General features: G+C 43.3%; 1 protein-coding gene across 4 annotated transcripts in view; it reads left to right on the forward strand.

Annotated features, from left to right (window-relative positions):
• Positions 1 to 27,315, forward strand: part of ZNF532 (zinc finger protein 532) — a 150,790-nt gene that overhangs the window by 119,254 nt on the left and 4,221 nt on the right. For 3 of the 4 annotated variants that reach the window (XM_079783925.1, XM_079783924.1, XM_079783923.1), the window contains 3 exons: positions 2,259 to 2,421; positions 5,872 to 6,153; positions 26,581 to 26,693. In XM_079783925.1, coding sequence (XP_079640051.1) covers positions 2,259 to 2,421; positions 5,872 to 6,153; positions 26,581 to 26,693 — 558 coding nt within the window. Of the gene's footprint in view, positions 1 to 2,258; positions 2,422 to 5,871; positions 6,154 to 22,529; positions 22,617 to 26,580; positions 26,694 to 27,315 lie in introns of all 4 variants that reach the window. The other variant, XM_079783926.1, reaches the window with a different exon arrangement.

Genomic DNA, 27,315 nt, shown 5'->3' on the forward strand with positions numbered 1-27,315 from the left:
TGGGCATCATGACATAAAGATGGAGTGTTTCCCGCCTCTGCCTCCCAGTCAGGAGTCAGTGTCGATTACGTTCCCAACCAATTCACAGAGCCCATGAAAATTTCTCCACTGGTTGAGACAGTGTCTTTTATCCAGGACCCCATGTTGCATTTAATCATCCTGTCTCATCAGCGTTCTTCCATCTGGAACAGCTGCTCATGCACTCGGGAAGTGCACCCTGGGCTGGAATCTTCTCTGCGTCACACTGGGGACCCGCGGTGCCTGCCTGGCCTTGTCATGCTGATGTCATTACCGCATCATCTAGTGCATTTGGTGTCACATTTCTCCTTTATGTTTAGAGCAGTTTGTGGGGCAGAATTCTGATAATACGTTAACAACCTGTTCCCCTGAAAAAAGCCCAAGTAAATGATTCTCTGCTGTTTTTACTTTCTTTGCTATTAAGTAAAAGGCAACAAATGAAACCAAACAAACCCGTACTCCAAAGGAATGGAGTATGTATAAAATGAGCTATGCCATTTGTCATGAAGTAGTTATTTCTAAAAGTAAGAATAGAATCCTGAGAAAATTCTTAGCCTACCTAGTAATCTTACTTCTTTTCTTCAGGCTATTTTTTCCCTTATTGCTGTATGCTAATTACAGAAGCACCAGGAAATACAGATAAGCAGAACAATAAAAGGAATACGGGTATTGCCATCTAGCAGAGATGATGGTAGATATATGCCTTCTGTTCTTTTTCTACATCCCCTTAAAAAGTGTAACCATCATAAATACTGTCTTGTTACCTGTTATTTTAATTTTCATGAAAATCTTTCCATGTCGTTGGTATATGTCTGCAACATAATTTGGACATTTTTACACAGTTGCTCTTATTTACTGGACTGTTTAAAACTCCAAGCTAATCAGACAGTGAGGAAATGATCATTTTTGTCACGTCTGGTGAAGTTAATGATGACACATTAGTGTACCACCTTGGAGCAGTCTGGTGAAGTTGTGTCTGACCTTAAAAACTGCCCCCATCCCAATCAAGGGTTCTTGTGCTCTGTGCCAAACTAACATGTCAAGACCTTGTAAAAACATGTCACTCCAATTAAATTTATAAATTTAATGGGGGGGAGAAAAAAGTTAAATCTGTAATTTTTGGACAAAGACTTGCAGAGTGAGGGTGGAGGGTACATGAGAAGTGCTGTGTTGAAAAGCCCCTGAGAGGAAAGACAGGTGGGTACAAGAGGCATTCCTTTCTTTGGCTTTCCTGCTGAAATACCGAGTGAAACCTCAGCGTTCCCTTTTCATCTCTTCCATCTTCAGTCACTGTTTCTCTGCCATTTTCCTAAGCTGCTCCCTAGGATTTTGCGCCTATTCTCATCCTTCTTCAAAGGAGACAGAGACCTTCCAGGGCCTCCCCTAAGGACCAGGGTGACCTGGAACAGTGGGCGACCTACTGTGGGCAGGGGTGTTCACAAGGGACCCGTCAAATTCACTGGAGGCGAAGGTTGTGGCCGGGAGTCTAGGAACATTCACTGCTCTGGACAGGTCTTGCCCGAGCCTCTGTGGGAGGTGTCATTGGATAGAATGTATTATGTCCTGAAGGTTAAAGGTGCATAACTAACTTAAGGAGGCTGCTTGGTAGTAACATGAGGTACAGAAATCGTTTGCAGTGGACAGTGAGTATTTTAATTAACACCCAGTACACACTCGGGTTTTGCAGTGTGGATTTTCTTTTCTGTGGGGCTTTCTTTGTTAAGAACAGAATGTTGACATTCAAGTGTAAAATTGCTACTAAGTCCAAGTGAAAACTTGGCACAAGTGACAGCTTGAGCTGTTATGGGGCTGTTATGGGAGTGGGCCTACTTACTGCATTCCTCAAAATCTTTTTCAGGTTAGGGTACCACCATTGAGTCGCATTCCTTGTCTGATCTTTAAAAAAAAAGCATCAATGGTGATTTTGCTCAGTGTTAACTAACTGCCAAGTGGAGACCTTATGAGAACCTGTCCATTGTAGATCTGTAAGTCGTAAATGGTCATTCATTTAGACTTCTAAGCAAATGTGCCTAAGTCCTTGCCCAAAATACTAAGATTGACCTGCACTTGAGTGATGTCAGTTGCCTTCCAAAGTTTATTTCAACGCTAAACTGTTTTGTTCTTACCGTGTTTATGTGTTCTCATTGCTGCTGCCTCCGAAAGTCTTGAGATGAGATGAAAGTTCCTTTGGTTTGAGCGGTGGGGGCTGACTGACGTGTCCATGCACTTCTCTGTTTTAGAATAATATATAAGTGTTCCATGTGCGACACCGTATTTACCCTGCAAACCCTGTTGTATCGCCACTTTGACCAACACATCGAAAACCAGAAGGTGTCTGTTTTCAAGTGTCCAGACTGTTCTCTTTTATATGCACAGAAGCAACTCATGATGGACCATATCAAGGTGTGTGCGTCTCTCTCGTGTCTTTTAAATGAATCCCAGATCCATCCATTGGTCATAAGTCAAGGGTGAGCAGCAGATTACGATAAGGCATGTGGGCTGTCGAGGGAAGGGATGGATGCGGGTCGATGGTAATGAGCAATGTACGTGTTCACTCCACTGAAGGGTGCTTTTATTCCCAAGTCCTGATCTGCAGACCATGAAAGATCAACACAAAGTAACAAATGCATGCACTGATTTTAAAATCATAATAAAGTGATAGGGTTCTCTTTTTCTACAGGTGAAAATGATGACTGTGAAGTTCACTTTTTTAGGAAACTTGGTGTTGTAGAGGATTTAGAAATAGAAAGGGACTCTGACAAATTGTCTGATATGTATAAATATTGGTGTATTTGGAAAAATGAAGGTTTTCCCTTGAAATTAAGTGACTAAATTTGCATTATAATTGATGCTCCTGCATCTTTAGGCTTTTTTCCCCTTCTATCAAGGTTGCATGTAAATCGATTATGAAATGTCCAGGATACAGCACAGTGCCTAGCACCTGGTGTGGTTTTCAGTTACTGAAATGAATAAATGTCCAACTTGGACGACTAACTCTAACCCCCAAAGGGGACACTTAAATCTCTTTACAGCCTTTTAAGCTCACGAAGGCCTGAGCTTAGTCCTAGCCTCTTAGCTGTCCACTGGTAGGTAAAATAAGTTTATTCCTATGTGATTGGGAGAGAATATCCATTAGCTCTCAAAGATTAAAGTGATTTTAACTTTTTTTAAAATAAAGAGAAACAACAGATTCAATATTATCATGAATTCAATCTCTTTCTCCTTAGTTTTTCTCTGTTTTAATACATTACAAAAAAAGGTCCATTTATTGAAAGAGCAAATCAAGTCTGAATTAGTTTAGTCTCATCTTAGTTAAATGAATGGACAATTAAGCCTTGAAATTTCCCGTGTTGCGTGTATGTGAGCTCATGAGCATAGTGCCTACTGCACAGGACTTCATGTCTTCATGAGTTTGCGCACTAGAGGCCAGGCGAAGGTAGTGGTGGTGTGACATTCTCAGGGCCAATAAAGCGCATGGGCTGGGCGGTGTGTTTCATCATTCTCACTTGAAGTACAGTGCACTCCTCTTAAGATATTTAAAAAGTTTTTGCTAAAATTATAAAACTGTCTTGACAGTGCATAATGAATGATCAGGAAAAACTAAAAATTGCTAAAAAAAATGTAGGGACATTGGGATTAGACCCAAATATTTTAATATATTATATGGGGGAGGGGACGCAAAGGAAAGTTACTCCTTAAAAGGTATTTGCTTTCTGGAACTCACCTTTACATCTGGAAGTGGGTCATCAACTTGGTGGCTAGGGTCTCTCCTTGTGTGAATAGTGAACTTGGAGGAATACAGGGTCCTGAGAAATGGAGGCTGAAGAGAAGTGGTAGAATCTGTGGCCACAGGAGGAAAGCATTGTTTTTATTCATCCGAACCTTTACAGGACATGATACGAAAATAGTGGGAGTGAACACTCACTTAATGGTCTCATTTCAAGTATGTTCTATACATTTTAAATACTGCCCCGCCTCGGTGTGTTTGGGATGGGTGAGAATGAAAATCAAGTTTTAGGGGCAGCCTGTTTTTGTTACTTTTAAGATATGTACCTAGCTCTTGTGAATTTATTTTCATTGCCTAATGCCCGTGCTGGTCAGTCCGTCATGAGGAGGAAATTGAGAGGAGTAGCACAGGAGCAGTTTCCCCACATGCGTTTCAAGGCAGGTCTCTAGCTGCCCAGTCTCACCCAGTGCTTGTCACTTCTTAGTTCCAGTGAAATGCAGGTTAATTCCATGTTGGCATTTACATTCAAAGTAAACTTTGAAGTTACAGTAATTCATGTTATTTATTGTGACTGGAGCTAAGGAAAAATCAACTCTGAAAGAATTAAGTCGTATTTCTGTTACTAAAAATTTTGTTTTAAATAAATAATCTGATTTTCACTTACCATGTAAAAATAGAATGTGTAAGTTAGCAATTCTCTCGCACACATTCCATTGCTCTCTTGTTGTTAACAGCAGAAGTTTTTGCTGCTTTTCTGTAATTTCTATAGCACCATAAGGTTATTGTATAAAGGAAACTTTAATACTTCAACTTCTCAGTAAAAATGCATTTGCCTAGAAATGTAGGGAAAGCTTATTAGGTCTTGGATTTAGTTTTGGGGGGGTTAAATGGTTAACTGTTAAAATAGGGCTTCTGTTTTGTAAAAAGCCGGAAGCCTCTGCCCTGCATGGTGGAAAGGAAGCAAAGCACAGTGTTAGGGAGCCCAGACATCCCGTCTCACCCCAGGTTTCTCTTTGCCAAGGAACGTGGGGCATGCAGCGCAGGCCCCTGTGACAGGGTGGACCTGTAACCTCTGCTCAGGAGAACGTTATAGAACCCCTTCCCTTCTGGGGTGAGCAGAACTGAGGAAGGCTGGCTACTTCTTGGCTCTGTTTAGGGAAGACCCGGCCTGAGAACGTAAGCCGGAGCCCTGCACCTGGGAGAGCTGCCTGCACTGAGGCCTCAGAGGACGGTGCCCCGTCATGCCTTTCTGTAGGCTGAGAACTTGGAGGCTGGCCACAGCCTGGATACTGCTGGAAGGAGAGGCTCCAGGCAAAGAGAAACTATGGGGAGGCATGGGCTGGTGCGCTTCCTTTGTTTGTTTTTACTCCATGCTTCTAGAACACAAACAAAACAAAAAGCAATGTGAGCCAGTCCTCAGAATCAAACACACTCGTTTTACCCCAGTAGAACTTGAAATCCTGAGCATTTAACTGAAGATAGCTGTTGAGGATAATGAGGATAAATAGCTAAGCTGTTTAAAAAGGCTTTTTGAGTATCTACTGTGTATAGTTAGTTCACAAGTCTGCTATCAGTAAGAAAGGATGGATTTAAACAGGGTGCACGGAGATTAGAATTACCCCCCAAACTCCAGCAAACCCCTCAACTGTTACAAGTGTTCCAAGAATATGAAAGGGAGGAGAAGGGTTTGCTGTTAGCATATGGGTCTTAGGTATTTGTTAAAGTTGGTTAACTGAGGGTCTCGAACACCTACCAGTATGTGAAAGTGAAACATTCTTTCCCAGAGGTGCTCTGTTGTAGGGAAGACCCCCTGTGCTGACTGGGAGTGTCAGGAATAATCTGGATTCAGTACCGAAGTCCTTTAAAGAGTTTTAGAACGGCATAAGCAAATAACTTTCCAAAAATAGTTTTGAACTAGAAATGCATATTTAGTTGACATACAAATACTACTTCTTTATCTTTTTTAGAGCATATATTCTGCTTAGGTTTTCTTCTTGATATATGAATATTTATTTCTGAGTGAATGTAAATCACATGTAAACATCCTATGCATTGAGATAACCCACATGCGCTCTCTTTTAGTGGTGTGATTTGTGATAGATATTTCTTCTCTTTTTGTGACATAGTCTATGCATGGAACGTTGAAAAGTATTGAAGGGCCTCCAAACTTGGGTATAAACTTGCCTTTGAGCATTAAGCCCGCAACTCAAAATTCAGCAAATCAAATCAAGGAGGACGTCAGATCCATGAACGGGAAAGAGAAATTGGAAAAGAAATCCCCGTCTCCTGTGAAGAAATCAATGGAACCCAAGAAAGTGGCCAGCCCCGGGTGGACGTGTTGGGAGTGTGACCGCCTATTCACGCAAAGAGATCTTTACATTTCCCACGTGAGGAAGGAGCACGGGAAGGTACGCGTGAAAGCCCCACCCCCACCCCAGCCCCCTTGGTGTAAGGAAGCGCACCCACCAACAGACCTCCAGGACTTGGGTTCTTGGATTGCCTCTGTCAGTAAGTAGTAGGGTGACCTCAAAAATCACTCAGTGTCTCTCAGCCTCAGTTTCTTTATCTATAAAAGGGACATATTTTAGCCCTTCCAATCTTGTTCTGGATTTTGCTGATAATTTCCATTACTTTTACCCGCCAAGGCTGGCAGTGAGCTATCTACCACATTGGTGAGGAAACTGAGAACAAAGGTGAACCAAAGTTAAAAATGTGTGAATTTACCTTTTAGCCCCATGACAAATACGGAAGAAAACAGGAGGGAAGGAAGTGGATATTTTGAAAACTGCTAGTAGCATTTTATGACTTACGTGATTATTTCCTGAGTTTGGTAGTGGGAAGAGGGATCTCATCCGTAAAGTATCTAGGAGAAGCTCTGGAACTCAAAATCACTGATAAATCTGAGTTGCAATATGTATATTCTTTCTTTTTAAAATAATAAGTACACATTTCCAAGAATTAAAAAAAAATTTTAAATGCTCATTGTTAGACTTGAACTAATAAGATTATTTTTTAATATTATTATGACCTTCTCAAAGTTGGTTTGTTCTGGTCAGGATCCAGAGAGAGTCTGCTTTACATTAGCTGTTGTATAACTTAAATGTCTCTTATTCTATAGCAATTTTATTTTATTTTTTAATGTGCTGTTGAGTTGTTAAAAAAATTGCGTATATGTCACCCGAGTTTCTGGATTTGGGTAATGGCTTCCTTTTGATACTGTTTAACTTGTTTCTCTTTATCCCATACTTTCTAGAAATTTAATTAGATTCAGGTTGAATTTTTAGATAGGAATACGTCACAGGTGCTGTATTCTTTAGGTATTGCACCCAGAGGCACATAGTACCAGCTTGTCCCACTGGTGATTCTAAGATTGATTAGTGGCTTCAGAGACATTACACTGTAAAGAAAGAAACCATTTTACTACTTTAACTTAAACCAATAAAACCACATAGTTGACCTTGGGGAACCTGTGTAAAGAGTGCCTAGGAATTGGTTTGTAATTAGAATATAAAGATCCCTGTTACATTAAGCGCTTTAAGCATTGCTTTGTAATCTCATTTGTTGAAATCATTTATTAGAACTACTCATGAAGCTACCGTTTTACTACATCAATCACAGTAATCATAAATAGCATAAAAATAGCATAAAAATGTTTTTATTACATTTGGTCTAACTGTACTTAATTCAGTATCTCTTCATATAAAAACATGTTGCTTATGGAATATATATGGCATTAGTAGCCCATTGTTTATTTCATCATCTCAACTTCAGGCTCTCTAAATAGGCCAGAGCATCTCATAACTTGGGTTGTAAGTATTAGGTAGTTTTTGAGGGTCAACTACTCAATTAGGTAGTTTTTGAGTATTAGGTAGTTTTTGAGTATTAGGTAGTTTTATGATAAGCCATCTATGTAAATACCAGTAGTTATTTTACAGCCGGATGTGTTGATGATTCTAGAAGTCTTTCCTTGGCACCCAAACCGATTTCACAAATGTTACAACAGGAGCAGATCTAATTAGCCAGCAGTCCAGTCCTTGCATCTCTGGTACATTTGAGACTTCTGTAACTGTCTTAGACTTTTCAGAATTCTTTGTTTCTTTATTTTTTCTCCCAAACTGTCTTTATCTTACACGTATGACAATTACTGGATCTAGACTATAAGATGAAATGTAACACTTACTTAAACTCTTTGCTTTGGATGGCAGCATGGCGCCCGCCCTGACCCGGACGTGTGCGCCACATGCTGTGCAGCCATTCATCGCAGAGGAAATGTTTGGCTTAGTAGGATTTTAGGATTAGCTTTGAAGAAGTTGGGACCCTGCCTTTTGGATTAAGGCACATCAGATTAGATTACAGTTTCACATTTGGTTCACATAGCCTCCTGAAAGAACCAAAGGGAGGTGGAGGAGGGAAGGCAGTGTCTTTATAAGCTGGTGAACTAAAAAGAAGGTTGGTTAAACATGAGTTAGAATCTAGCCTGTGAGTTCTGCCACGCTGAGCCAGACTGGAACCTCCACTTCCACACACTTGCCTGCAGATATACTTGTATCCCTTCCCATTCTTTCTTCTTCCCTCCTGTCAGAATGCTTGCGTCACCTCTCTTGCATTCAAACCCCAAACTTCAAATCTTCTGCACTTTGTCTTTCCTCCTCCTCTCCAACAGCCAAGCAAGCACTTTCCCACTCCCACTTCCCCCTGATCGGACCACCTTTGGGTTTCAGCTTCACCTTTGTTAACAAGCTCACTTCACCTATGACCTCATTGTTGAGTTCAGGGGACATATTTTGGACGTGACCTCTACTGACTCCACTGCACTATTTCACACAACTGGCAGGTCTTCCTAAAAGCATGTTCTACCCTAAGTGTTGAACACTACACTCCTGGGTTTTTCATGGTTTCTGTCCTGGAAACATTTAACCGTCTCTCTGGGGAATTTCAGTTACTCTCATGACTTCACTTCTCATGTAAATGTGCAGATAACTTCTAAGTCTCTGTCTCCAGCTGTGTTTTCTTACCTGCATTCCAGTCTCTGGAATCTGACCACTTATCAAGTGTTTCGGCTTCTTGGATCATTCACAGAAGCCCGAGGCCTGCCCAACAAGGAACCTACACCCCCGGCCCCCAAGCTTCTGCAGTCAGAGCTTGGTATCCAACCTGACGTGGTGGTTCCTTCCTTCTCTCCAGCCCTCTCCCCATCCATTCACTTACTCCCCTTTACCTCACTCATTTATCTTTGTTCTTGCCTGGATTTTTGTCCTCACTGTATCCAGAAAGAGGTTTTTAAAGTGCAGTTCTGATTGTGTAAAATGTTATGTCCCTGTTGCCCGCAGAGTGGTCCAGTGGCTTCCTGGCTGCCTTCTGATCTACTCTTTCTCTAGTCATATCTCTTTCACCTCTCAGGAGGCTAACTTATCTAAACCCTTCAGGTCTCAGCCTCGACATCAAGAAAGCCTCTCTTGTTTCCCTCAGACAGAATCAGGCCTCTTCCTGCATTTTCCATGGCAGCGTGTGCTGCCTACCAGTAATATGTGCTTGCAGCTCTATGCAGGGGGCCTCTCCCATTAGACACTTGAGGCTTTCTTCCTCTCTTCAGTTCTCACCATAAAGTCTCTGGGAGCTTCTCCCTAGACCAATCTCTTGAATTAGTGTGTCAAGCATGGGTGCTAATTTGGAAGACATGCAGCGTAATTTCCTCTTCTTTTTAAAATGGGAGTCCTACATGCTTTAGTGAGCGCACAGTGCCCTGTGCTGTAGGTACGGGATCTAGGGAACTGCGTGTGAGGTGATAAGCAGCTTCCAGCCAGTCCTCCTGGGTTTAAGATGAGCGAGAAGTATGAAACATGCTACACACAGTAAGGGATTTGAAGTGTATTTGGCTCAGTGCCTCCGGAGAGCCCAGGTGTTTGCTTCACCAGGCTGGAAGTTGTTGGAAAGATCTGGTTTTACTGGGTCACCCAGGGAAATATCTCTGTTGTGACAGTACGTGAATGTTCTGAGCCAGTGAACTGGGAAGGTATACCGATGGATGGTTTTGGTGCCTTGTGCTAAATCCGAAGGTGATGATGACGACAGGTTGGCGAACACTGATTGAGGGCTTGCCACGTGGCATGCACTGTTTATTATCTCATCTATCCATCACACAGGCTCATGAGGTACATGCTGTGCCTTAATCCCATTTTACAGACAAGGAAAGGAAGTTTAGGAAAGGTTCAGTAATTTATTATCCCAGGTTCTGCAGCTTGTAAGCGGCAGACGTGGATTCAATCCAGACTCCTCAAACGCTCTGGTGAATAGTCTGCTCTTTGCAGAGCAGAAAAGCTTGGTATTTCAAAAATTGCTTAGTTTTAGTCTCATTGAATCTTTCAGTATGGATTTGGAACAGTTAGCAAATACTAGTATGACTTCCCATCCATCGTCACTTTGATTAAGATTATGGTCAGTCTTGGTTAAAATTGTTTATGCTGTCATCAAATGAACGAATGTGTATTTGTAGTTTTGGAAGGATGTTGAGTGTAACAGCCTGATATTCTTCACTTGGGACCTGCCGCCTTACTGGAGAGTTGCAGTTGTAGTTAATAGCGCTTTGCTGTTGCTAATTTACCGCCTCAGTCTCCCTGCGCAGTCATGGATGCTTTGGAGAGGCTCAGGCGGCTTAGCCGCTGCCTGGGATGTGTTTGGGGCTGGCTGTCGCTGGAGTGGGCTCCCTGGGACACAGAGGCTCTTCCTGCAGGACTTTCAGAGAAGTTTGGGGAAATACTCAAGAGCGAGGCTCCCGCCTGACTCCAGGTGTTCTCAGTCAGTACTGCGGAGTGAATTCACCTCAGTGCTGGTGAGCCAGGCTTTTTCGGATGGACAGTGTGGCCAGTTAGGCTCACCCCTTTTTGTAACCAAAGATCACAGTTCACTTTTACCTTGCTGCTGGCAGACGGGAGCCTTTGACCTGAATGACCGCCCAAAGGGACTGGGTCAGCACAGACTGGTTAAACAGGTATTAGAAGATCAGTTAACGTGCTGGCGCTACAGATGCCAGGTGTGTCTTGCGCTTGGAGTAGGCTCCTGTGGCTCTCTGCAGTCAGGCCTCACCAGGTGAGTGAGCAGTCACTGGCTAGAGCCGGAGGCAGTGAGGAACATGTTTACAGACACGCAGGCTTTTGCTGTGAGTGCGTCGCCCGCCAGGGCTGCTGGTAGTTTGGAGATGGCCGAAGACTCTTCCCCCTGGGCCCTTTCTGTTTATCTCTCACATGGACCTCGGCCTCAGGAGGTAGAGACTCCCCTAATGTTGGTCTGGTGCCATAGCCAGACAGGAGAAATAGGAGACTTGGCTGCCGTCTCTGTCTGCTTTGGGTGAATGTACCCAGACTTGCTGGCTTAAGAATATTCTTATTAAAAACATCGCCTACAGCCAGCGACTGACTTCCCTTGCTGTCACTGTCACAGTTTTCCTCCTCTCTGCTTCCTCTGTCCCGTGGCTGCCGTGGGTCTAGCTCCTCCTCCCCCTGTCCCCCTCCACCTCCCATATGTTGGAGGTTGCATTTTGCTGACTCTTCATGCTGCTTAGAACCAGAAGCTTGCCTTCTGGCAGAATCTTGGCCTCTCCCTGTTTGATGCCCCCTAAGCTTCTCCCCTTGTTACCTGTCAAGCCTCATTCCCTGGCTGTGCCCAGGCTCCCTCCTGGTGTGGCCTCCCTGGCAGGTGGAGTGTAGATTCACTGGGGGCTGAGGGAGGAGGAGGAAAGTAGCTTCTTTCATGACTCAAAGAACCCAGGTTTGCGTGGGATTAGGTTTCTTCATTCATTGGGTGCTGAAATCTCATCAGGTTTTAGAATATCGGTCTAATTTCGTGGTTCTGTTATTACATGGGTAGGCTTTTATGTACTTGCCCAAGAATGCAACATTAATTTATAATTTCTTTAGGAAAATATGTTCTAAATCCAACTGGCAGATCAGGGTTTTAGATTTTAAGAATTTAGCACATGATTGTGTCTGTAAGTTAGTATTACCTCAAAGCCCCCCAAAACCAAACAGTAATTTTACATGCCACAAGTGGGGATGTGAAAGGATTAAGACCATTCTGGCCGAGGCTGACTTAATAAGGAATCGTAATATCGACAACACTGGAAGGCACCCGAGGTTTCGAGTTCCCGCTCAGCTCACAGGTGGGAAAACCTCAGACCCAGAAGGACTGCAGGCCTTTTTCAGAATTGAATCCTGCGCCAAAGGCTGCCTCAGAACCCAGAGGCCTCCCCTCTGTCTTAGGGTCGGGTGTGGGTTCTCCAGCAGTCACCCCAAGTTACGAGTGGGAACAAACTCCTGTTTGGCAGGAGAGGAGCGGAGCCTGGGTTGAGCCTGGAGCAAGGTGGAAGATTCGAAGTCATTAACGCAGCAGGGCCACGTGAATGCCTGCTGGGTACTGCGCTGGTCTGCAAATAAGGAGTTGGAAGGTTATCAGGAAGAAAGAGCCTCGTTTCTTCATATCCACTCGAAGCCAAGCAATTGCAAAACTGTGATCAACACCAAGACAAGAGGAGCCCTGCCAGAGTCGTCTGAGGGATTCTCCCCGGTGGAGCAGGCCGGGCCGGGCCGGCTCCCTGGTCACTCTCGTGGTATCACGTGCTTTGCACCTTCAGGTCATCAATTAACACGGTTTATTTAGACAGCTGGGACATCAGTACGTCACGCAGGACTGTCATCAGTCAGTTTTAAGCTTAGCTTTTTTATATTTGTGCTTGCTTATTTTTTAAAGTTATAAGATTCCTTATAGATCATCTGATCAAACTGTGATTATCTTTGAAAGGACCGACTAGTTCTTTTGTCTTGATTTGTGGAACTATACTACAAAGAGTCTACTTAGGTCTTCAGACGGTATGTTTTAATTTTTTATTCTGTAGCAGTATTTTCCATTTTATAAAATAGGGATTGTAGGAAAAAATCCTTCCCAATGACTTCATTTTCTTTAGATTGCTTTTTAATTAAAGGCACAGGGTCATATTAAAAATCACATGAGAAGAAAAAACATTCTGTGTATTCCTTCCAGGGGTCCCTCCTTGACACCCTGGCAGGCATTTCTGAGAGTCACTGCCAGGATCCTGGCAGCTTCGTTAGGAAGCCAGGCTTTCTTTCCGCACTTGCCTTTTTCCCGTTGCCAGAGCACAACGACCGTGGAGGACACCTTTCTGTCCCGGTTTGGCCTTTCATTACAGTGCATTGATTGTAGTTCTGTGTCTCACCAAATAGCACGGACAGCGACAGGTGGTCCTCAGGGCATGTTCTGAGCATGTCCTGTGAGAAGGAAACCATTCTCCCTGTTTAGAGTTAGGACTTGTTTTTACCTAGCTTGATTACCTCCTTTGCTTAGATTTGGTTTTGAAGGATGGAGACTTGCCTCTGTTTTTTGTTTTTTTAATTTCTTTATTGATTAAGGTATTACATATGTGTCTGTTTTCTAAAGAACGTGAGAGAATAGTCTGAACTATAGTTGACAGCCCAGCTAAGTCATTAATGTTTTTGTAAATAATTTGTTGAAACAAGGCCACGCCCATTCATTTACACATCCTTGTTTTCGGCTGCTTTTGAACTACAAGGTGGAGGGAATAGTTGCAGCAGGGACTTTATGGTCTGCAAAGCCTAAAATATTTACAATCTGGCCCTTTACAGAAAAAAGTCTGCCAACCACTGGACTAAATTTATTCTCTGTGTTTAAATATTTCCCCAAAACCCTCAGTTCTAATTTGTAGGAACTTGGATCATTTAGTACTCAGAAATTATTTTTCTTGGTGCTTTCACATGTGTGTAAGTTGAGTTTCCTATTCTGTGCTCGTCTAAATACCCATTTATTTATATATTCCTGGATGTAGTGAGACAGGAACTGGAAAAATCTCACTAGTGTCCTAGGTATTAAGTTCTCTCAGTAAGAACTTCCAAATTTATGTACACAGTATTCCAGACTTCAAGGGAAGGCTACCTGCCTGTGTGCAAAAGATCATTTTCTAAGAGAGCATAGGTGGTTTAGGTGAGCAGCTCTATTTCTTAAGATTTACTATCTATAACTAGGGAATATTTACATAAAGGGAGTGGAAGCTTTTCAGTTTTGAGGGCACACACTGACTATTCCAGATCTAACATAAGAATAGACAGAAACTGGAGGGGAGAAACCAAGATGGCGGCATAGGTAAATACCTGAATTGCTGCCTTGCACAACAATTTCAAAACTAGAACTAAAAGACAAAACGGACATCATCCAGAACCATAGGAAGGCTGGCTGAGTGGAAATTCTACAACTAGAAGGGAAGAGAAAAGCACACTGAGACTCACAGGAGCTGCGGAAGGCAGAGGTACGGAGGCAAGCGTGCTGAGAGGGCTGGCGACTGAGTACGTGGCTGGCTTTTTCAAGCCAGAGGGAGACAAAAGCTCCCGACTGCTCTGAACTCCAGTTCCGGGTGAGACTCTGGGGACCCAGACTCATACGGGGAGAAACTGGACTGTCTGTCAGCGGGTGAAACTCGAGGGCGGCTTTCTCTCAGAGGTGCATGCAACGATTACCGCGGGACACTGAGACCCAGGGGCCTCTTAGGGCAGGGCTGACAGGAAGCAATTGCTGTTTGCCCTGCCCTGAGATCCCACCCCACGAAGCCATTGCTGTTTACTCTGCCCTGAGACTCCGCCCCCATCCAAGCTGAGCGCAGAGGCTTTTGCATATGAATGGCCTGGTCCTTTGAATTCTAAACTTACCTAACAAACTGCAGCTGAGTCAGTGAGACCCAGAACATCCAAAAGAAGGCCCAAGGCCCTGCAGCAGCTTGCATTGCTTCACAGCTGGGCCTCATCTGGGCACCTCCATACCCCAAACAAAGAAGAGGAATCTGCAGATCTCTCCGTAGCTCCTGCTGGGTGGCCTCATGCAGAGGCTAAATTAGCACCTCCTTGGAGATCCAAGTGCCATTGTACCCAGGGGGCAGAGTAGGACCATCCAGATTACAACTCCTCAGATCCATAAGGGACACACTCAGTGAGCACCAAAGCCCCACTGAAGCAAGTCTTGTCTCATAAGGGTGTCTCCAGCACAGAAGTTCTCCCATTGTAGACACAACTGATCCTCACAGCCAATTGGCCTGGAGGTTAATTCCTCCCAGTGATACCAGCAACAATCAAAGTTTAACTACAACAAGACTGTGCACACAGCCCACAAAGGGGTGCACCAAGAGTGTCCACCTCAGGGAACTAGGGAGGCTGAGCCACTGGGCCCTATAGGACACCTAGCACACAAAGCCACTCTGTCAACTCAGGGAAGCAGCCAAAATGCAGAGACAAAGAAACAGGTCACAAATGACAGAAATGGAGGAAAGCAAACGACTGGATATAGAGTTCAAAACCATGGTTAAAAGGTATTTCAAGAATTTTCTAGAAAAGGCTGATAAATTTAGTGAGACCCTCGAGGATATGAAAAAGGACCAAATAGAAATTAAGCATACACTGACTGAAATAAAAAATAATATACAGAGATCCAACAGCAGACTAGAGGATCGCAAGAATCAAGTCAAAGACTTGAAATACAAAGAAGCAAAAAACACCCAACCAGAAAAGCAAAAAGAAAAAAGAATCCAAAAATATGAAGACAGTGTAAGGAGCCTCTGGGACAACTTCAAGTGTACCAACATCCGAATTATGGGGGTGCCAGAAGAAGAGAGAGAGCAAGACGCTGAAAATCTATTTGAAGAAATAATGACCGAAAACTTCCCCCATCTGGTGAAAGAAATAGACTTACAAGTCCAGGAAGCGCAGAGAATCCCAAACAAAAGGAATCCAAAGAGGACCACACCAAGACACATCATAATTAAAATGCCAAGGGCAAAAGACAGAGAATATTAAAAGCAGCAAGAGAAAAAGTTAGTTACCTACAAGGGAGTACTCATAAGATTGTCCGCTGATTTCTCAACAGAAACTATGCAGGCCAGAAGGGAGTGGCAAGAAATATTCAAAGTGATGAATAGCAAGAACCTACAACCAAGATTACTCTACCCAGCAAAGCTATCATTCAGAATTGAAGGTCAGATAAAGAGCTTCACAGATAAGAAAAAGCTAAAGGAGTTCATCACCGCCAAACCAGTATTATATGAAATGCTGAAAGGTATTCTTAAAGAAGAAAAAGAAGAAGAAAAAGGTAAAGATAAAAATGATGAACAACAAATACATATCTATCAACAGTGAATAAAAAATCTGATGAACAGAAAAAACTGGTGAATATAACAGAATCAGGGGCATAGAAAGGGAGTGGACTGACAATTCTCATTGGGGGAGAAGGGGTGCGGGGGGTGTGGGAAGAGACTGGACAAAAATTGTACACCTATGGATGACGGCAGTGGGGGGGCGGGTAAGGGCAGAGGGTGGGGTTGTAACCGGGTGGAGGGGAGTTATGGGGGGGGAAAAAGGAGGAACAGTTGTAATAATCTGAACAATAAAGATTTATTTTAAAAAAATAGACAGAAAGTGAAACACCTGTGAAACATTTCTTTTTAAATTTATCCTAGTGAGAGTTTCAAGAATTCTCAGAATGAAAATTATACCTTTTATCTATTGAATAGCTATGCTAATGATGTTGCCTATTTCTTCAGTGAATTTCTTTTTAAAAAAATAACTTTGTTGAGTTATAATTTATAGGCACTCAGCTCATTTTTATCCTGTAGGAAAGCTGAGACAGACTATTGCTTTTTTAACATGTTCATGTTATCAGTCTATACTTTCTTTCATCTGTCAGTTGCTTGAATATTACAGGAATAATGTGCAATTATGATACTCTTTAGAACAGTCTATTCATTCATACTTTGGGAATGTTTAACTTTTAACTATGTTCTTTTGTATGTACCTTTCTTTTATTCTATAAATATTTATCGGTTTGCTGTGGAGTACAAATCCTATATAATAAAAGCCAGTATGCAAATCGACCACCGGTCGCTATGATGCACACTGACCACCAGGAGGCAGATGCTCAACGCAGGAGCTGCCCCCAGCCCACAGGCCCCAGGCCAGCCAAGGCAGGTGTGACCAGGGGTCCCTCCATCGCCCCGCTGGTCACCCCGCAGAGGGAGGCAACTGGCGGCGGGAGGTGAGGCCGGTGAGTGGGCAGCACTAGGCCAGCCAAGGCAGGTGCCAGCGGGGACCCCCCAATCGCCCCACCAGTTGCCCCACAGATTGGCTCTGATCACTGGCCAGGCCTAGGGACCTTACCCGTGCATGAATTTCATGCACTAGGCCTCTAGTAAATTATAAAATATAATTCTTGCCTTGAAAGTGATTACAAATGGGTAGAAAAAAAAGCATAAAAAATTTAAAAGCTAAAACTAGTAGGAGTTTGGGTGTAAAGCCAGAGTCTCGGAGGCATCGTAAGGTGTGTATAATTAAATACTAAGTGAAAGGTGTCTTTAGTTCAGATTTCGGCTCAGTTCTTGCAGAGGCCCTGTAAATAGTGAGAAACAGAATATAGTTCAGCCTGGAAAGAGGTTGGAGGAGGATAGACTAAAGTTAAAAATGAAAATTATGTGTGCTACGTGGAAGAGAAGAATTGGATGTAGGCTAAGGGTACTCAGTTGCTGGGATTTGAGCATCCCTGTTTCGTGGGAGATGGCAGGGTTTGGGAGGTGCAGGGAAGGCTTCACTGAAGAGATACTACTCAGAGGTATTGGAGGATGCACAAGGGAATTTGCCCCATGCACAGAGTGGCAAGAAGAGTGTGGATGTGGCACTAACCAAAATGACAGGCTGGGTGATTGCCAGCCGGTAGTTTTGGAGGGCGATGCCCTCGGGAGGGTGTGAAGGGTGGATGGAGTGGTAAGTAGCTAGTCCAAAGGCCCCACTCCCTGAGCTACCAGGGAACAATGGCTGGGTTTTAGGCTGAGAAAGGACATGATGGGCTGTGTGTTTCTAATGGTTGGCTGTGGGATTGTGTGGGATGTGAGCAAGAGAAGGAGAGGATGGTGGCTGGAGAGGTCTGGAAGGAGCTGAGAGGTGAGCTGGCCCGAGGGTGGACAGAGTGGAAAGGGTCTGAATGAGCCTCCGGGGAGGGAGGCTCTCTCGGAAGGGCAGGGGAGGGAGGTGTCGTTGTCTTGAGATGTGAATTTGAGGGGCTTCAAGTGGAACGTGTTTGAAGTCCTAGGAGACATAGTCAAAGTGATGGGTTGAGGAGTAGATTGTGGACAGTCTCGAAAGTCAAGAAGTTTGAATTCTGCGTAACACCTGAGGAGATCCGGCACAATGAACATCCACTCGCACATGTGCTGCCCTCTCCCTTGCAAAGGGTGACTGTCCCTCCAGGAGGACAGCCCATGGTCTGTGGGCTCCACTCAACCCCCTGTGGACCACGGGAGGACATCGCAGCCACACTCCTGCCCTCTCTCCTGCATCTTCAGCTCTTCCCTGACTTTCTCAAAATCACAGAGGGCCATGGGACCTCTTGTTGTAACCAAATAAGGTTACCTTCCTAACGCACTTTTCTCTGCTTCCCTTTACCACAAACCTCCCTGAAGTCACTTTCCTGCTGGGACTCCCCATGTCTTCTCCATTTTATGAATTTCTTATCACTCCACCAAAATCACTTTTGTCCAGTCCCAGGTGGCTCAGTTGGTTGGAATGTCGTCCCATGCACCAGAAAGGTTGTGGGTTCGATTCCCAGCCAGGGCACATAAGTAGGTTGCGGGTTTAATCTCCAATCGGGGCCGGTACAGGAGGCAACCGATTGATGTTTCTCTCACATTGAGGTTTCTCTCTCACATCAATCTCTCTCTGTCTCTCTCCCCTGCTCCCTTCCCCTTTCTCACAATCAATAAACATATCCTCGGGTAAGGATTAAAAAACACACAAAACAGCCTACTCTTTTCGGGCTCCCCAGTGACTCCGTGTCACCAAGCCCAGGGGTCTTGGCTCTCTCAGCCGTCGTGTCTGACCTGTCTGAAGCAGTTGTCTTCTTTGCTAGGTTCCGGGACACTCTTCTCTTAGTTCTTATCCTGCCTCATTGACCGCACTTCTCAGTCTTGCTCAGTCTTCTCTTTCTTGCCTTATGAATGTTGATGTGTCCATTTACTCTCAGAAAGTTCTCACCCAGGCCCATGACTGTAAAAGCCATCCATCTACTAGTACTTACCTCCTACTGACTCACAGATTTCTTTCTCTGGCCTGGACCTCTTCCCTGAGTTCAGACTAGAACTTAACCACCCATTTAGCATCTCTACTTAGAAGATCTCCAATGGGCCTCTCTCAGACATAACCTTTGGTCTCGCTCCTTCCCTAAACCTGCTTCTCCCCTACTTTCCTAGTTAGTACCAGGTGCCCAGGCCAGAGAAATTGGAGTGAGACTTGACTTCTCCTTTTCTCTCCTTTGTCACCCACATCCAGCCCTTCCACAAATGCTGTTAGCTCTCTGCATTTGCTGTAGATACGAAATCCAGCCACTTACCATCACCTTTACGTTCCAAGCCCAGGACACGGCGCGCCTGCCCCAGGTGGTTGCAGACAGCCTCTTTACTGGGTCTCTGCTCTCACACTGGGCAGCCAGAGTGACCCATTGAAACTATATTGGTCGTAGTATTCTGCTCAACCCTGTAGTGTCCTCCCATCACACCGTGGATGATCCAAAGCCCTCGCCTTGGTTTACAAGGCCGTACGGTCTGCTGTCTGACTTCCTCACCTGCCGTCCTCCCCACCCTCACTCCATAGAAAACTGCAGAGAGGATATGATTGGGCAGTTCACTGGAGAAATACAAGTGGTCCAGGGATGTATAGACAGATGTCCATATCACGAGGCATTGAGAAAAAAACAGTGCAATGTGATATTTTACCCCTTACTTTGGTGATCTGGTGTTGCAGACGCTTGGTGAACAAGCTCCGACTTACATTGGTGGTGTCCTTTTTGAGGACAGTTTTGCAAGAAGCTTCAAAGAGCCTTAACATTTTTATAATTTCTAAACTAGAAAGTTACTTTTAGAAATTTGTACAAAGGAAACAATTGGTTGACTACTGAAGTTTTTATTTGTAATTACTGGAAAGCTGAAACAACTTAAATCATTAATAGAAAATATCTAAGTTATGGCTCATTTATACAATAGAGTACTATGCATGCATTGAGAAGAACGTAGAAACATCAAAACGTGTAGCTGTGTGTATTTTCCAGGATACAAATCAGTATGTATAATATAGACTCATTATAAATACACATAAACGTGTTCAGAAAAGAAGTAAGTGGGGAGGATATATAGCTAAAAATTGACTTCAGTTGGTAAGATTAGAAGCAATCTTTACTCTTACTTTGCAATAAGCATTTGTTATTTATAATTGGAAGAGATAGAGAAAGGAAACAAGCTGCATTGTCTAGATGTACCATATATTCTTCACTTGGAAATTCCTTCACAGGCTGCCTGGCAGGAATTCCTTCAATTTCCTGGTCCCTTCCTCACCCGCCCACCACTGACCATAACCAGCATTGCACCTGTCTGTGCATAGCGCCTTATCTCCGGCCACAGGAAGATTGGTGCTTCCTTCTGTCTGGATTCCTCCCTGCTCATTGACTCATCTTTTGCCTTTGTCCTCCATATCTTCATGTTGGTTGTTTTTTTTTTAATATATATAGGCTTTTCTTATCAGTATTTGAACATGCTCATGGCTCACCCATTTTCCAAAATCTAAGCAGTGCTTGCTTGCTCTGTGTCTAGCACTTTATCCTAAATTTGTTAGTCTCTGATTACTTTGTAGAACCTGCTCATAGTATTCCAGTAGATAATTGTGTGGTCGGTTATTCTTTTCTGTATTCATTCATTCATTCATTCATTCACACAAGTATTTTCTGTGTGCTGAAGGCCAGGAATACAGAGATGATGGCTCACAGCTTCTGTGTTCAATGTGATTACAGGGGAGTGAAATTCACCCTGAAATAAACCCCTCCAAATAACTTGTAGAGTTTAAGGCTTTTCTTTGGAGGAAGAGATATATTAATAGGTGTTTCATCTGTTAATTGAATTTTTTTTTTACCTTAGTACTATTAGTCATTAGAGAAATACACATTAAAAGCACAATGAAATACCATTGACCACCCTCTACAATGGCTTCAAGAAAATAAAATGGCAACACCAACTGTTGGAAAGGTTGTGGAGCAGTTGGCATCCTTATCCATTGCTGGTGGAAAGGCAAAGCACAGCCAATCTGGAAAACAGTGTGAGAGTTTCTTATTTAATTTACCACATGACTCAGTAATCCCATTCCTCAGTGTCTACCCAAGAGAAATAAAATCAAGAGTTCACACCAGAATGTGTACATGAATATTCGCGGTAGTTTTAATTCATAATTTTCCCAAACTGGAAACAGCCTCGACGTCCTTCACCTTTAAATGGGTAAACAAACTGGAGAGTGTCCATACGATGGAGGACTGCTCCACAGTGAGAAGAAGCGGGCAGCCAACACACTCAGCAGCGTGGATGAGTTACAGATGTACTGTGCCCAGGGAAGGAGCCAGTCTCAAAAACCTATCTGCTGTGCTGTATGGTTCCACTTGAGAGGGAAAGCAAACGTGTAGGATAGAAACAGATCAGTAGTTACCAAGAGCTGGGTATAAGAAGAGGGGTTGACTATAAAGGGCACGTGGGGATTTGGGGGTGATGGAATTGTTCTATATCTTGATAGTGGCAGCAGTTACTCAAATGTATCCATTTATCCGAACTCCTAGAACTATACATTAAAAAGAGTGTAGTTTACATTTTGTGGATTATATTGCAGTAAACCTGACAACATTATTTTTGAGGCAACCAAATATTTTTCCTGTGTGCCATATTCACATGTTTCATAAATCCAAATAATATGAAGGAGTAGAGTGAAAAGCCTCATCCCTACCCTTGCTACCTAAAATCACCAGGTTTCTCATGCATCTTGAAGTTTCTCTATATGTAACTATCATCATATATTTATACTAGAGGCCCGGTGCACGGTCCCTTGGTCTGGCCTGTGCCCTCTTGCAATCTGGGACCCCTTGGAGGATGTCGGACTGCCGGTTTTGGCCCGATCCCCGCAGGCCAGGCCGAGGGATCCCACTGGTGCACAAATCCATGCACCGGGCCTCTAGTATGCACATAAGATCTTTGGTTAATCTCTTCCCACACTCCTCCCACCCCACTTCTCTCTGAGATTCATCAGTCTGTTCCATGTTTCAATGCCTGTGCATTGAGCGTCTGCCCCCCTGGTGGTCAGTGCGCATCATAGCTACCGGTGGAAGGGTCAGATGGTCAGTTAGGCTTTTATATATATAGGTGTTCTCATTTTTACGATTTCTAGCTTGTTAACATAAATTTCCGTCTTTTCTCAATATCATATATGTTACAGTTATTTTCTTACCATTGCATTGAGATCTTCCATTCTTTACTGTTGCCACATGGCACAAATGTTGTTGTATGAGGGTATAGACTGTATTTGACCCAGTCTCCTTTGATGGACCCAGATTTGTTCTCCTTTGTACACAGTGCTGCAGTGAATAACTGTGCATATGTAGGCAGTGCTGTTATAACTCTTGTACTGGAAACAATCTGTTCCAATGCAATTGATACATCAGGGGACAGTTGTAGCATAACCTGAAGTCTGAGTTTGCTCACATGTGACTTCATCCCTGAGAAACAGTAGGTGAGTATGGAAAACTGGATTGGAGTTGTGTAGTAATATACAAAACACACCTCCACCTCAGGCTTCCACCTGCGACCCCTTCTCCCTGTGCTGAGTTACACTGGTCCACACCTGGTGTAACAACTTCCCTCCGATTTCAGATAACCCTTCTTCCACCACTTCACAAAACTCAAAAGCCACAGCCCTCGGACCCCACTTCCACAAGCAAACTGCAAGTCTTTTTCAAGGCAAAGTGTCGTTTTGATGTTACAGTATCTATATACTAGAGGCCCGATGCACAAAGATTCGTGCAAGAATGGGCCTTCCTTCCCCTGGCTGCCAGCACTGCCTTCGCTCCAGCCCGGAGCCGCCTTTCCGCCTTCCAGGCTGACCAGAGGCCCGGAGTGGCCAGGGCAGTGCCTGCATATGCAAGTTAATTCTCCATCTTTGTTGGGTTAATTTGCATACTCACTCCTGATTGGCTGGTGGGCGCCACGAAGGTACGGTCATTTTGCATCTTACTCTTTTATTAGTGTAGATTTCTCAATCATTTGACATGTATAAAACCATGCTATTGTTTTATTAATACGCCACTGATGGAGGTTTTGAGTATTATGCCCCTAGCTTAATTTTGGATGGAAGCCCTGTAGTTTTTAATGACTGATGTTGCATAGTGCAGTGATTTATAACATGTGTTATGTGTACATTGCATCATTATCGCAGAACTGATTGTACCGTGTGTGGGTCTATCAGCAGAATAGATTTCCAGGTGGTGGAAGGGCCCAGAGTTAGGAGTTATATTCCGAGGGATTGCTGCTGTGATACACTTAAATTATGTAGTTGATTTTTCCTTTTTCATAGAAGAGGGTAGAGCTGACGAGTGTCAGCATGGTTTGGGAATAATTGTTCCCCTTAATCTGGAATTTGTGGGTGTTTCTGGAAGGCAGCTATGCTCACCACTATACCACCAATGCTGTGGGTGTTTCTGGATGCATGAGGGTCAGTAGGAGGCTTTTTGCGTGTTGGGGCAAGGCAGAGCCTCAGGAGGCAGGAATCTCAGGAAGAGGGGACGAGGATGGCTAGCCAATTGCATTTCTGACGATGGGACTTTTCTCCCCTAACTTCTTGCACACAGAGAGGCCTTCAAGCCAGGAGACAAGAAGGGACTAGTTCTCAGCCAGAGAATGACCGACTGTGACAGAGCCAAAGGCAACCCCAGACACATCCACCAAGTGCCATAGAAAACAATGGGTTTCTGGGCCTTTTAAATCCCGGAGTTCGCACCGTGAGGCCCAGGCTAGAGCATTCAGAGCAAAGGAATTTGCTAAGAGAACAAATGCTTTCTTTCCCAAAGTATGTGGAGATAAAAGAGTCAACAACTGGAAAACAGGGAGGAAGTGGACCCAAGAGTTTCATATCTTACTGTCAGGTTTTACAAAAATGTTTAGACCCTGCCAGCTTATTATATGTGTTCAGTATTTCTTCAGAGAGTTCTAAGTAAAAACAAAACAATTAATCATTGAATGGGAAAACATGCCTATTTTCTGATTTTAGTTAACTATAAAAAGGCCATGGTTCCCTTAATATCAGCTTACCCTACATTGGAGCCAAAAGGAAGTAAATGACCTTAAAAGTTTTGAAAATAGAACCATGATAAACTTTACACTTTCTTAATACTGTTTTTCCCCTCATTTTTGTTTGATTGATAAAAATTGCTTTCTGTGTCATAAAGTAACAATGTGAACTGTTAAAATGTTGAAGATGTCATTATGAAAATAAGTTAAAGCACCTTTAAATAAATTAGCATTTATTTAGCAAATAAATTTAGCAAAGAAAAAAAGCATTTGTTGCCCTGACCAGTTTGGCTCAGTGGATAGAGTATCGGCCTGCGGACTGAAAGGTCCCAGGTTTGATTCCAGTCAAGGGCACGTGCCTGGGTTTCTGGCTCGATCCCCAGTTGGGGGCATGCAGGAGGTGGCCAATCAATGATTCTCTCTCATCGTTGATGTTTCTATCTCTCTCTCTCTCTCCCTTCCTCTCTGAAATCCATAAAAATATTTTTTAAAAAAAAAGAAGAAGAAGAAAGTCATTTGTTTAGTTAGGTACTGTGAACATGGCAGATTTGATCTGGAAACTGGCATTTAAACTTGTAATTTTCTTGTCACCAGTGATTTTGAAACCTTGCTCCATTGTTTCGGGGCTTGTACAGTTCATTTCTGCATTTTTAAAATAACGATGATGAAAAAGAACAATATCTCACATTTTGTCATCTCTTTGAAAATAGTAATTACCGATTCAGCTAAACTGCTCTTCATTTAATTTATTACCCACCGAGGATTTCTTTATTGAAATTTCTCTATTAAAATTTTGGTTTGCTATTAATGTAACTACACCATAACAAGAAATGGGATCTAAGCTCTTCGTCTAAAAAGAAAACGAAATGTTCGTTCCTCTGAGGCCTCTTGCCCCTTGTATGGTTAGAAACAGTCATTTCAGTGCCTTCATCCTTTCGGCTTCTTTGCTTTTAGAAGTCTGTCTTGTGTTGGATTCTTCCAGGTAATCGTGATATTGCCCATCTTATGTACGAAGTTCAAAGGGAATTAGATGTGTTAGTAGATATTTAAGACTATTGAAGCACAGGGGAACTGCTCATGACTGACGGTTCTCCCCTTACGGCTGTATTCTCAATGTAACGTCGTATTCGTTCTCAGCCCACCTAAATCTAAGAGACCGGGGTTTACGGGTGGTTTGCTTTGTGTGACCACAGTGTTATGAAGGAATACCTTTGGGAGAAGGGACAGCGTGCCTCGGAGGCACCAGCTGCTGTTGGCTTTGTTCGCTCTCTTTCCCAGAGATTACATGCTTAGGAAAACAATACAGGCAGTGGGCCGGCTTTCAGCTCCCGCAGGAGAAGAAACGTCCTCCTTTGCCTTTGTCTGGGTCAAGACCCTTTTGAACACCTGCCAGACTGATTTGCTTTATTTAAAAGACAATATTTTCCACTCGTTTAAGATGGAACTTGGATGTGTAACTTTACTTTTATTAATAAGAGAGCATTTATTGAGGATTTCTGTGTCCCAAGCTCTGTGTTAACCTTTACGTTACCTCCCCTTCCCCCACTCCCTCAGAGGTGTGATCACTGGTGTGGCCGCTACTTCCAGGGGGAGTAGATGCTTAAAACTCTCAGCCACTTAGCTTTGCCTACCGGTTTCACTAGGACATGCTTGTCAGGTGATGTAAAAGCACTATTAAAGATATATTTTTCATTCCTTTATCACTTATCAGTTGCTTGCTTGCTTATCTCTTTTTATTGCCAAAAATAGTAATGTTATTTGAGAGAACATACTCCCATGAGAGGTTTAGGAATAACTTCAGCCTTATTTTTAATGAGGGTTGAGCCAAATTGTGTTCCATTTCCTAGGCTGACAGTTCTTTCTTGATCTGATTGACTTGTGATACCTGGTTTCATTGCAGACTGCAATACTTATCACACCCAAAGAATGTGTTGTAAAGTTAAGCCACTAATTTTACTTAATAGGTTTCACATGGGAATATGTCGAGGTAACATAATTATGTCTTAGCCAAAGTGGGAAACTTTTAACTTTGAAATTTTTATATAACTCTTGGTAGCTTTCTCTTGCGCTGTCCAGTCTTCCCCTCAATTCTCTCCCCCGCTCTCTCCCCTCCTCTCTCTCCATATACCAACAGGCAAATCTCCATAAAGTGGTTTCAAACATTTGTGTTCTTGATAGAACCAAATGGTATTATTTAAAACAAAAGGCCTCCTGGAAAAGTGGGAGAAAGTTAAGAAGTTTAATTTAAAATGACACATTGGATAAGGCGACATATTCTCTCTGGAGATAATGAATTACATAATGACTCGATTTGGTATTTACTGGAGAATTAAGTTGCTTTAAAAAATAACATTTATTATATCTCTTTTGCAAAGAACATTTATGTAATGTTTTCTCTTAAATAAGTGAGTGTTCAATCAAAAACAAGTGTTTTGGGGAAATATATTTATAATTTTTTACTCTCACAATAAAGATTGCTGCATTCTGTAGAAATTAGCCTCTTCCTGGCTACCGCAGCCCATGTTGCTAACAGGTATGAGTATGTAACTTACACCCTCAGGAAGGAGCTGTTCCTAATGATCAAGTGTTTTCTGTTTCTGTCCTCTGAATGGCTGTCTCTCTCTTCTCCCTGACTCAGCAAATGAAGAAGCACCCGTGCCGCCAGTGTGACAAGTCCTTCAGCTCCTCACACAGCCTGTGCCGGCACAACCGCATCAAGCACAAAGGCATCAGGAAAGTTTACACCTGCTCGTAAGTTCTGGTTTCTCATGTGGGAGCACAGGCAGGGGCTGAGCCGATCTCACCAAGCTCTTTCATATGTTACCATTCGTTTTCCATCCCCATCCTCTCTGTTCCACAGTGTATGGATTTCATTTCTGAATTGTATTCTGTTGTTTTGACATGCAGCTTCTTTTTTAATCCTCACTCCAGGATATTTTACCAGTGATTTTTTTTTTTTTTTTTTTAAGGGAGAGTGGAAAAGAGAGGGAAAGACAGAGAGAAACATCGATGTGAGAGAAGCACATCGATTGGTTGCCTCCTGCACGGGCCCTGGTTGCCGGGCCAGGGAGGAGCCTGCAACCGAAGTACGTGCCCTTGACCAGAATCAAACCCAGGACCCTGTGGTCCACAGGCCGACACTCTATCCACGGAGCCAAACCGGCTAGGGCGACATGCAGTTTCTTGATTGGGCTGTAACACTTAAAACGTTAAACTAGAAAGGAGCTGTTGCTTGCACAGCCTGTGTGGGCTCCTGTGTTCTTGGCTGTTAACCCACAGGCGTCCATTTTATCAGTGAGGATTTCGGAGAAGTGATTGAGTCGCAGTTGCATGGTGGAGTCAGTTTGATCGACTCGGTAGTTCAGAGAGGCCC

Source organism: Cnephaeus nilssonii (genome assembly GCF_951640355.1).
Source record: "Cnephaeus nilssonii genome assembly, chromosome: 11".
Taxonomy (NCBI): domain Eukaryota; kingdom Metazoa; phylum Chordata; class Mammalia; order Chiroptera; family Vespertilionidae; genus Cnephaeus; species Cnephaeus nilssonii.